The 12133-nt window shown below is 44.9% G+C and overlaps 1 protein-coding gene across 2 annotated transcripts in view; it reads left to right on the forward strand.

The window, feature by feature from the left end:
- The window catches only part of LOC133493484 (tyrosine-protein phosphatase non-receptor type 12-like), a 29276-nt gene extending 17352 nt beyond the window's left edge, over positions 1 to 11924 (forward strand). Inside the window, exons 13-17 of one of the 2 annotated variants that reach the window (XM_061806886.1) lie at positions 3316 to 3505; positions 4916 to 5840; positions 8492 to 8545; positions 9585 to 9668; positions 9764 to 11924. In XM_061806886.1, the coding sequence (XP_061662870.1) occupies positions 3316 to 3505; positions 4916 to 5840; positions 8492 to 8545; positions 9585 to 9668; positions 9764 to 9825 (1315 nt within the window). In that variant the 3' untranslated portion in view covers positions 9826 to 11924. Of the gene's footprint in view, positions 1 to 3315; positions 3506 to 4915; positions 5841 to 8491; positions 8546 to 9584; positions 9673 to 9763 lie in introns of both variants that reach the window. The other variant, XM_061806887.1, reaches the window with a different exon arrangement.
- The last annotated feature ends 209 nt before the right edge of the window (positions 11925 to 12133 follow it).

A 12133-nucleotide genomic window follows, 5' to 3' on the forward strand; every position in this document is an offset into this window, starting at 1 on the left:
GCGAGTCACATGACCTACGTGGGCGTATGTGACGGGTTACGTGCCATTCCAAACGCTCGATTACATGGGGCACCATTTATGCCCAGCGCTGATTTCTCGGATTTATCCTCATCTGATGAAGAAATAGCAGTATCGATTGATCAGGAAGATGGAGGAATGCTTCCACACAGAGCGGCGGGGCGAGCTCGTCAGACTCCCCGTCATTCGGCCCGAGAACCACGCGAATATTCAACGTTATTTGCAGCCGAGCAGCGGACGTCGCTCGCGTGGGAGCTAGCTCAGCTCACGGCTCCGCCGCTTGGCGGCATTAATTACAGCCCAAGGTTCAAATCTGTATGGTGGTATTCCTCCGTCTTCCCGATCAACCGAGCGGCCGAGCCCCTCACAGCTGTGTATGGAAGTATTCCTCTGTTTTCCCGATCAATCCATACTGGTATTTCTTCATCAGATGAGGATAAATCTGAGAAATCTGCGCTGGGCATCAGTGGTGTCCCATGTAATTGATCCTTTGTCGCGGCACGGTACACGTCACATCCGGGAACGTAAGTCATGTGACTTGCGAAAATGGAAGCACCCCTGAAAATTCGTAATTGTTGATTAAAAATGTTCTCAAAACACTATTAAATGAGAGAAGATTTAACATCACATGACGTGACCTATTGGATACATTGATAATGCAAACCAGTGGATTTCCCCTTTAAAATGCAGGGCCTGACCCGGTGAGTGACAAGGGCGTGAGCGAATGAAAGCGTAAAGTCGGCTGGCTGTTATGTGGTTCATGGGGTGATTTGGTTTGTGTTGTGGCCATTGGTAGCTCGTGTTTTAACGGTTGAAACTATTCTGATGATTTGTTTAATTGAGTGATTGAAAGCGGTAAGTTGCGATGTTCGCAATATTAAAAGAGCTAACATTGATATGTTCCGTTGTGTTGGGGTAAACGTTCCACTTTTTGCGCCTTGTTCAGAATTTTGGACATTGTCTGTCTTTTATGGACACTTACATAATTCTGCACTGAATGGTGCATGCGACTGCAGTAAAATGAGCTCTGTGAAGCATGGAGGCAGACCTTTTTTTTTTTTTTCATCAAATGATTTGATTTATTTGATTAATTGCTGCAGCGCTATTAAAAACCCATTTAGAAAAAAAATCACTTAAAAAACGTGATACTGTTGGGAAGCACCGTCTTGGGTATTTGTAGTGGAAAAGAAATAGAAGCTTTGAAGCGACTTCACAGAAGTGCTTTTTTTTTTTTTTTTGGGTTCTGATGAATCCAAGCTCCCTCGAAACTCCACCTCCCTGCTGGCGTTTTCCGACGCGCGCGCAGCCTCCCGACGTCGCTTCTGTCGAGCTGCTAACTGCTGTCGCCCAAGGAACGCCTGTATTTTTAGATCATTTTGCAACACTCCGCAATCGTCTGCAACTCTTGTTGAATGTGAGGCGTCCCGAGTTGAGACATAGTAGGAGCGGCCCCATCTTCCCCCGCAGGCATTGAAAAACACTTTACTTATCTATGGCATCAGCGTAGCCCGGCGCTTCCCCCCGAACCGAGGAGTTGCTCATCTTCGCTCAAACCCCCCCCCCATTTTAATTTTGCTATATTGGCCCAGCAGGGGTTCCGCTCCACTTTCTCATCCCCTGATTCTCATTCACTTTTATGATCTATACGCATAAACTGCAGCCCCTCCTATGAATAATGGACTTAAATATAGACACACGGTATAATTTTATTATTGCCATGAGGGAGATAAAATAAATGCGCTTTTAAATTATGTGTGCGTCGTCGAAAGCCTTTGTTAGATTTCACACAAAAAATAAACATGCTCGTTTTTTTTTTTTTTTTTTTTTAAGCGGATGGGAAAGCAAACATTTTTGAACCAAAATACACAAACGTCCAGTTAAAAATGCCACCAAAGTAGAACGCTGTCAACACTTATGAGGATATATGGCCGTTTCCCACAAATGCATCCCTCTGCTTCCCGAGTACTCGCTCTTGAATGCATTTTTTAAGACTCCTAAGACCATCCTAGTTCCTATTTTTACTGGCATGGTACTCGGTCTGCCAAGTCGCTCTCACACACACACAAACAGAGTCTGTTTGAAGCTTGAACGTCAAGGTCACTGAAAGTGAGTCAGTGCATGCTCAGGCACACCCCGAAGAGTCAAATCCTTTGCATGTTTTACCCCGGAGCACCTTAGGAAGGCTTTATTGAACTGAAGTGTCACTTTCATATCTCCAGTTTATGCTAAATCCTTTTACGTATTGCTGATTTTGTCTTTGAAATCCTCTTGTTTGTTTTGCCGTCTTAATTGTGTTCGTTCCTTCCAAGCCCCGAGCAGATCATAAAAGTTTCATCTTATCTTCGAAGGACGAAGGTCTCGGATCAAGCTTTGCTTTTTAATAATTCATATCCCCATGGAAACAATTTGCTCCAGCGGTGGGAATCATCCGTGGTACTGTGTAATTTGCGTTTTATTTGCTCAACCGAGGAAGTTGTTTGGTGGAGAGAAGCACATTCCAAACGATGCTTGGCGAATCTTTTTTTTTTTTTTTAAATTTTTAAATGTCGATCTGAAGGAAGGAGAATTAGTGCTGCCCCGTGAATGACCGAGTCATGACTGTAATGAAGACTGCTGGACCAGGACATTGAATTAAGATTGCGCGCAATCAGATCTCCCCGTGGAGTGGAGTCATGAGTCCCCTTCAAGTCAAAACGGGATTTTGAAGCAGTCTCAGAAATCCCGTCACCTCGAATCATTTGGGCTTTGTTTAATGTTATTGCTTAAAGAAATAATCCATTTAACGGAATCCTGAATAAGTCTCTAAAGTTGCTCAAGCAAAAATAATCAGTGGTTGCCTTTTTTGTTGACATATTTGCACACACTTGAAAATGAATGCATGCGATGTGACACGGGGCCACTTCTCAACCTTCCGTGTCTGTGTGGCGAACTTGATCGCAACCTCAATTTCCTGTAAGACGTTGTCACTGGCTGTCAGAACACGGCAATATACTCCGATGCGTCTGTTGGCTTCCTTACAAAAATAAAGTCAGATTTTGACACGGCTCACTTGGCGGGGGGGGATGAAAAACAAGCACCACAGAAGAGGGGTAAACTCTGCAGCGGCGGTTCTGTGTTTTTCTTCACATCAGTGGGTCGTTTTCACCTCAAATTCAGAACATCTTGGGAAAAAAACAGGCCCTTTTACTTAGACTCTGACTTTGTGCCCTCTAGTGGTGAAATAACAAAAAATATGGCTACACTGTAAAGAATATCTAAATGTCAAAATTGTACCTTATTTTGCGGTTTTCTCTTTAGTACACAAGTGGAAGGGGATGTCAAAGAGGAGATACTGCAGCCCCCCGAGCCTCATCCTGTGCCCCCCATACTGACCCCATCGCCCCCGTCAGCTTTCCCCACCGTCACCAACGTTCGCCAGGACAACGACCGCTACCATCCCAAGCCCGTTATACACGTCCTGGCCACCGCACAGCAGAACATCACTCAGGTGAATAAAACCCATACACAAGCTAATCTAACGAACTAATTTATAATTTAGCAATATTAAAAAAAAAAATACTAACATTGTTAGACATTGACACCGAAGTGTATTAATTACAGTGAAACAAATGAGTATTTGAACACCCTGCTATATGGAGGAATCGGGAATTTTCATCGTAGGTGCATGCCCACTGTGAGAGAGATAATCTAAAGAGAAAAATCCAGAAATCACAATGTATGATTTTTTTTAACAATTTTATTTGTGTGATACAGATGCAAATAAGTATTTGAACACCTGAGAAAACCAATGTTAATATTTGGTACATTAGCCTTTGTTTGGAATTACAGAGGTCAAACATTTCCCGTAGTTGTCCACCAGGTTTGCGCACACTGCAGGAGGGATTTTGGCCCACTCCTCCACACAGATCTTCTCTAGTTCAGACAGGTTTCCGGGCTGTCGCCGAGAAACACGTAGTTTCAGCTCCCTCCAAAGATTTTCTATTGGGTTAAGTCTAGAGACTGGCTAGGCCACGCCAGAACCTTGATAAGCTTCTTACGGAGCCACTCCTTGGTTTTCCTGGCTGTGTGTGTGGGGTCATTGTCATGTTGAAAGACCCAGCCACGACCCATCTTCAAGGCTCTGACTGAGGGAAAGAGCTTCTTCCCCAAAATCTCACAATACATGCCTGCGGTCATCCTCTCCTTAATACAGTGCAGTCTTCCTGTCCCATGTGCAGAAAAACACCCCCAAAGCATGATGCTACCACCCCCATGCTTCACAGTAGGGATGGTGTTCTTGGGATGTACAATTTTGTCTGTGGTGTCTTTGGAAAGCTCTTCGGTCTTGGCTATGTGACAAGTTTGAGTCTAACTGATTGTATGGGGTGGACAGGTGTCTTTATGCGGCTCACGACCTCACACAGGTGCATCTGATTCAGGATAATACATGGAGTAGAGGTGGACTTTTAAAGGCGGACTAACAGGTCTTTGAGGGTCAGAATTGTAGCTGATAGACAGGTGTTCAAATACATATTTGCAGCTGTATCACACAAATAAATCGTTAAAAAAAATTATACATTGTGATTTCTGGATTTTACTTTTACGATGAAAATTCCAGACCTTTCATGATTTCTAAGTGGGAGAACTTGCAATATAGCAGGGTGTTCATCCACTTATTTTGTTCACTGAATGTCCAGTCTATTTGGTAATGTTGTTTTGACTCCCAGTTGTCTTTTAAATGTAGCTTTCATTTTCTTCTGATCTCATCCTCTGGCTTTTTTCTCCACTCTCTCCATTTTTCCTCTCCCTTTTTTTTTAAAAACTCATTTTATATTTGACTGATTTTACTTTGCAGCCCAGCACAACAACGCAATCCTTGTTTCAGGTGATTTATGTGTCTATGCATCTGCATTTCCAGAATGAAGGCGCGGCCAAGGAGAAGAATGTGGCAGAAGCAGATCCCACGACAAAGACCGGTCCATCAGAACCAAGAGATCAAAATCTGCTCTGTCAAAAGCAGCAGATGTCCAATTTGGATCTCAATGAAAACTACAACAACAAACTATCTGCGGCGACAGCAAAGTCTGAATCGGGCCCAAGCTTGTCTCCTTCTTTGCCCGTATCGCCCGCAGCCGAAAGCTGCGGCGCGCCACGGATCGAGAGGAAGCTCAGCATCGAGATTAAAAAGGTGCCTTTGCAGGAAGGACCTCGTAGCTTCGACACTTCCTCCGCCACGGGAGGGGCGGGCGCAGCGGGTGGTGTCTCGACCAACACCGCTGGCATGCTGCAGAGATGTCACGCCTTCAAGGCCCGCTCTGGACAGTCCGCCCTCACGTCCAGCTCCTCGCTGTCCGAAGACTCCGGTACGGAGGGCGGGGCGGGCGGATGCGGCGAGAGCCAACAGGATGCCGGCGTCCTCGCCAGACCGAACCACCTCCCAGTGAAGAGCGATGGCGGAGAGAGAGCGGAGCTGAAGGCCGGCCACGTGGCGTGGACTCAACCCTGTGGCAGCCCCGAAAAGCATTTCCCGAAGACCTCCTCGTCCTCATCCTCCTCCGATCGCGTCGCGCCGTCTTCCTCCTCTTCCTCCCATCTTTCCTCCTCGTCCTCCTCCTCCTCCACTCCAGTCAGGACTGCGCTGAGTTTCACCAACCCGCTGCATTCCGACAACTCTGACGAAGAGGGCGACGGCGAGATGTCGGCGGGCAAGGAGGGTTATCGCACCAGTGTTTCCACGGCGACAGTCACGTCCCTTCACTTTGGAGATAACCAGCCGGTGCGGAAAGTGTCACCTCTGTCCATCGCGGGGCAGAGCTCCTCGTCGCCCGCTGCAGTCACAGCAAGTACGTCGGTTTTATTTCTGAACAAAATCAGTTGCGCTGACTACCGTTAATTTCCTAAACCAGGGGTTCTCAAACCTTTCGGGTCCCCCTCTCTTTACAAGGAAGACCTTTTTCCCAGGGCCCAATCATCGTAGAACCAGTTTAACATAACTCTGTACAGAAAAAAAATACAACTGTGTACAGTTGTACGCGATGTTAGATAACAATCATATCTGAGCTTCTTATCGGCCCAATCTAGACCGATATATGTATATATATTTTTTCAGAGGCGATGCCAAGTAGGCAGATAACCAATATCTGAAGCTGATATGAATCAGGTGTAAAAGGGAAAATATCAATCAAAATTTAGAATAATAAAAGCCTAAAAAAATAAATAATTACAACAAATAAATTAAAATGAATTAATGAAAATTTTAAAAAATATATTAAAAACTTTTTTTAAATGCCTTCAATAATTTGTTTAGTATTATAAGAGAAACGGAATTTAAAAGACAGGTTTTAAAACAAACAAAGTACCGTAAATTCCCAGCCTACAGAGCGCACCTGGTTATAAGCCTCACCCAGTACATTTGTAAAGGAAATACCATTTGGTACATACATAGGGTACACGTCTGTAAAAGCCGCAAGTGCCCACATTGAAACCAACATTGAAACACGAGAAATTTACAAAGAAAGAGGATACATAGAGCCGCACTAACAGGGCCGATTAGAAAAACACATACTGGTAAAAATCACTGAGACACGGCAGTAACACGCCAGTGCAGGGCTAACAGGGCCGGACTGGTAAAAGTCACTTCCTCGGCACATATATTCCACCAGTCTCACGCTTACCTCTTCCGCTTGAGAGCCTCCTTGCGGCCGTTAGAAAAAAATCCACAAATTAGCCACATCACCGCATTAGCCGCAGGGTTGAAAGCGTGTGGGGAAAAAAGTTGCGGTTTACAGGGTGGAAATTATGGTAACCAACAAAAATCCTTATGTGCGCTAAAATGCTGAATATCGACACCGATAATCTGTCCCTAATCCAAAGAGTATCTAAAAGTAATCTAATCGCTTGATTCGGTTTGTTTTACGGTTGCGTCGGTCCCCATACATAGGAAACCACTTTTTAAAATCTTAATAATTCTTCACAAATCATTTTGCAGATATCAAAGGTAATGGCTCACGGACCTGTGAGGTTCATGGGATCCGAGTTTGAGAACAACTGGTTTGAACATATCAGTGAGAGTATGAAAAGTACTGTCAGCAAACTAGTGGACCGCACACGGCTTGATTAATTAACATTACCGAAGTGACTTTTACTCTCACAAATCTTGGGTGTGAAAGAAATTTCCCAAACTGCGCTCATAATCCGTACACACTTTCTGGGTCAATGATGATCCGGTATTCTCGGAACATATGTTAATAAGTAAACTGTATTGCCACAGATACACAAAGGAATGTGGTTTTATGAGCAAGTGTGTGGTTTTTAAACAGCGTAACTAGCTTTGACTCGGGTGTGCAGGATGTCGTCCGCATGTTGAATGGCGAAGGATCAATGGTGCATGTCGAACACACTTTTCTGCGCACGGTGTGATGCGGTTTTGAAGCAGCGCTGGGGAGTCGCGAAAGCGATGACTGGAATCGGCGAGCGCGGTTTGGCCTTGGACACGCTCGGGAATGCTTTCGACACGCATTGAGTTCTTGTTGCCGGAGAACTTTTTTTAAATACGCGGAAGACCCTGAGGGCGCGTGATGTCGATTGCTTTTCAGTTTTCAGGTGTTGTGGGAGACTTTTTAGAAAGCGCTCGCTGACCTCAAAACGTTTTTGACATCATGCGCTCCTCAAGTAGTTCCCGTATTTAAAAACCGCCAAATGCAGATTTGTTTTCCATCGCATTTCCCAAAGTGGTCCCCGGAGTGTCGTTTTCCTGCTTGGCTTTTCTGGAGCGTCGTTTCCGTAAACCGGTCACGATCGGTTGCAAGGATCTGCTTTTGGACGGGCGGCGCTCTGCTCATCTTTGCTTTGCGAGGCACGGGCTGGTGGCTGCTTGTTTACCCACTGATTGCTTCTCAATCCACCAATCAGTCCATCCAGATTGCCTTTTTTTTTTTTTTTTTTTTTTTAACATTGCTTCTCATTTGACCTCTGACCCTTTTAACCCAGACAGCTGGGACAGTGACGACTCCCCTCCCCCCCTCCCAGAGAGGACCCCCGAGTCCTTCATACTGGCCACAGGTGCGTTTGCCTCGGTGGGTCGGGGAGGGGCGTTCACCCAGAAGCCTCCTGGATGATCGCAGGAGATTTATGTCATGGTCTTATAAAAACAAGACGTTTCATTTTATTTTGGGTCGTGCCCATCATGTCAGTGTTAATTAAACTAGGAGGAGTTTTTGAAATGAGTCAATTGAAGTTCATGCAAGCATTTTTTCAACAGAGGGCGCCCTTGACCCTTGTGCAAGGCAAGATTTCACCAACAGTGCCTTTTTTTTTTTAAACTAATATAGTGCAATACTTCCTGGGCGATATTTAATTATGAATGACATTTGTCCTCAAGTGAGCTTCAACAAGTGTCCACGCTGAGTTTGAATACGTACGACTGGATCTTTAATATGCAGTTCAGGTCTGATCTTATGTTGGATTACGGACTGCTTTGTTTTCTCTCCGTCAGACCCTCTGGAGGTCAGGACCCCATCCTCGGTTGAGTTGAGCGGTTCGCACAAAGGTGAGTCCCCTGACTTCTGTGTCATGTGCGCAGAACTTGTCGTCGAAGGTAAAGTTTCCATAGAGTTTCAACGCGAGTGTTCACTGTCCGCTCGTCTTGTCATGTGGACATTGTGACGCCAATTTGCCGCCTCAGTAGTTAGTGTTGCAGACAAAAAAACAGAAAATTAAAAAATTAAAAACAGAAACAAAAAAATATTGTATGAATTTATGTTTAACCCTTCCCGGGCAGGGATTGCAAATTTGCAACAGGTTTAATATAATAAAAAATTTCAAGTCCATAGTATCATTTTTTTTGACAGCATCAGATTTTTCTCTCTGCAAAATTTTATTTGGTCCAGAAAGGGTTAATTTACCGTAATTTCCGGCCTATAGAGCCCACCTGATTATAAGCCTCACCCAGTTGATTTGTAAAGGAAATACCATTTGGTACATACATAAGCCGCACCTGTGTAAAAGCTGCAAGTGCCCACATTGAAACCCACGTTGAACTACGAGAAAGATGGTACACAAAAACAATTTTCAAAGTTTTAATACATTAGCTTAGCTTAACATAGCAATAAAGCAGTGCATGACCAGGGCTGGTAAAAAAGAAAAACAGCCGCGGTAGCAACACGGTAGCACAGCACTCACAAGGCGGGTTAAAAAAAATTCTATACCTAAAAATTCTATACCTAAATCACTGAGATGTGGCAGTAACATGCTAGTGCGGCCCAAACGCTAGCGCTGTCGCTAACAGGGTCAGTTAAAAAAAAAAACATACCGGTAAAAATCACTGAGACACAACAGTAACACTGCAGCAACATGCTAGCACAAAAAAAAAAAAAAAACAACAACAACAACAAAAAAACATACCGGTAAAAGTCACTTCCTCGGCACATATATTCCGCCGGTCTCACTCTTACCTTTTCTGCTCGAGTGCCCCCTTGCACAAATTAGCCGCAGGGTTGAAAGAATGTGAAAAAGTCGCAGCCAATAGGCCGGAAAGGATTGACATTCCCACCCATGAGTTTGTTGCACGCCCGTTTACTTGTGGGCAGATCTGTCCGAGTGCGTGAAGAAGACCTCTCCAGCTGATTGTCAACGTTCCAGCTCCGCAGCAACCAATAGCAAGGCAGACCTGGGTGGGTAAGTCCGCTTTTTTGCCTCCCTCAGCGCAGCCCAGACGTTATCCTCCTCCGTCCGTTTGACAATTGCGGCGTCCCTCTCTCGTCTCCAGGGTTCGATAACTGTCGCATTCCGCCCAAAGGCCTTCCACGACGCCCCCTGGAGTGGACATGACGGAGCGCTCCGCCCGCAACAATGTAATCCCTTTGGAGACGGATGGGCGGTTCGAAACCGAGCTTATGAGACGCCGTGCCCGCGGCTCTCCCTTCTTCCTCATCCTCTTCTTCAGTTTCCCCCCTCCCAACGCAGTAAGCCGGAGGCTTGTCCGTTCGGAACCAAGAACGGGACTGTCCTCTGCAGCTCGCCGATGTCGGGCCTGGGCTCCGTCTGCTTACTCCCCGGTTAGTTTGAAGCCTGATATCCTTGACGTGAGAGCAAATAAGGACCGCGATCCTCTCTTTACCTCGGAGACACTTCCTCTTCGACCAAACGGAAGCTCTTCTGTTAGACGTTCTCCTTTCGACCTACACTAGCTAGAAGCGGTCCTTCTACAGAACGAGCAACAATCTTCAAAGCAAAGCGAGATAATCTTAGTTCCTCATGGCGCAACCTCCCGGGGAGGCCACGCTCCTTCTCCCTTCACTCTTCTCCCTCTTCCTGCGCGCCGGCGCTACGTTACTGGAAGACAGCAGCGGACTGTCGCGTCTCGTCTCTTTCACGGTTGGTGTGGGAACGTGTTAGATGCAGTACTTAATACTTTTACGGTGGCCTGTTTTTTAACCGGAGACCCAGAGTGACATGATTTGGTCCTAATATCTTGTTACTAGCAGGTTAAAAAAAATAAAATGGCCACGTTTCCACCAGGCGTTGCGGTTCTACAGCCTGTAGTGCAACAACCACCCTTTCCCCCAAAGGAAGGTTCCCGAAGTGTACACTTAGCTTGAAAAGACACCGCTAAGGCTATTTGGAGTGTATATTTCGAAGGACGACGTGAAAGCGCAGTGCTGAACCACAAACCACCGTTACCGCACGCCAGTTGCAATCGACCTCTTGTCTCAAGCTCAATCACCTTCATCCGTTATTTAAAAGCTGTCGATAAGGACCAAACAACTGCGCTTACAAAGATTTTGGTTCTCCGCCCTGGGACTATTAGCTGGCCTTAGCGTGTCAACCGCGGTCGTCCTCGGGTTTTCTTTCACGTCCTTCTCGCATCGCGCTTTGGTATTATTTGCGGCGACTTAAGGTTTTCTGTCGCTGTCCCTTTTGTTTTTTTTGGTTCTTCCTCTCCCCCCTTGTGAGGGCGACCATCAGGTGAACGACCCCGCAAGTCCACTTTTGCGGGGTCAACCGCTCGTCAAAAACAACAACCTGTGTTATGTTGCACATGCGATACTCTCGTGGGAGTTCACTGACACCAGGAGCGTCCAAAGGATCTCACATTTGACCGACAAAGGACAAAACTTGTTTTCTCTCGACTTCTATGACGGTATATGCGTTGTTTTAAATACATATATATATATTTTTTTTTTTTTTAAAAAAGGATCAACAAAACTGTACAGGTCAGTTGAGCTCTATTTTATTTCAGATTTTCTTTCCGTTTTAAGAGAAGATGTAAGAAAGTCTGTGCAACCAAACATTTTTTTTTTCTTTTTGCCTTTGGAAAATAATTCAGGGTTGAATTTTTTTACATTTATGCTTAAAGATTATTTTAATTGGTCGACACAAGAAAAGTCACCTGCTGGCTTTTTTTCATATAGTAGCCACAAATGGGCTCAGATTAAGATTGTAATAATATTGTTCATGACGATAATAATATTTTTTTTTTTGGTAATTGGTTTTAAATGTTATTTTTGTACGCCCCATTGTTTGTCGCTTCGTCTCTTTCGCGTTGACATGCACAACTCCCCCTCTTTGTCGATCAGCCCCGGCCCATTGAACGCATATCCATTTTTTTTTGTCTTTCATACCTCGTATCCATAGCGACGCGTTTTATTTATCGTTCCTTGGTCTTCAGGTTTCGCCAGCAAAACAGTATGCACACCGTCCTCGATCTCAGAACGAGTCCACCTGTGCCTTTAAGAAACAGCCTTGCCCCCCCACCTCATCCCCACCTTAAGTCACCACCCACCAATAATGCCGTTCATAATTGCTGCTTACGCTATTTGTTTAGTCCTGTATAACTCAAATTGTTGTCGCCCAGAAAAAAAAAAAAACAAACACACAAAATATTTGTATGTTGCAGAAATCAATCAGTAAAATGAACATTATATAAAGACGTGCCTCCCTTTTTTGTCGGAATGTGCTCTTTACTGACCGAGCTGTGAAGTTGATGTTCTGTTGAAATATTAACATTAATTACAACCTGACCAAATAATAGGACTGGTGATTCGTTTTGGATTATTTTTGTGTTGTAAAGGTATTGTAAAATAGTCAAATTTATGGCTGCAAGTCATTATTGTTGTAAGCGTTAAGGGATACACAA

This window comes from Syngnathoides biaculeatus, chromosome 20 (genome assembly GCF_019802595.1).
Source record: "Syngnathoides biaculeatus isolate LvHL_M chromosome 20, ASM1980259v1, whole genome shotgun sequence".
Lineage (NCBI taxonomy): Eukaryota > Metazoa > Chordata > Actinopteri > Syngnathiformes > Syngnathidae > Syngnathoides > Syngnathoides biaculeatus.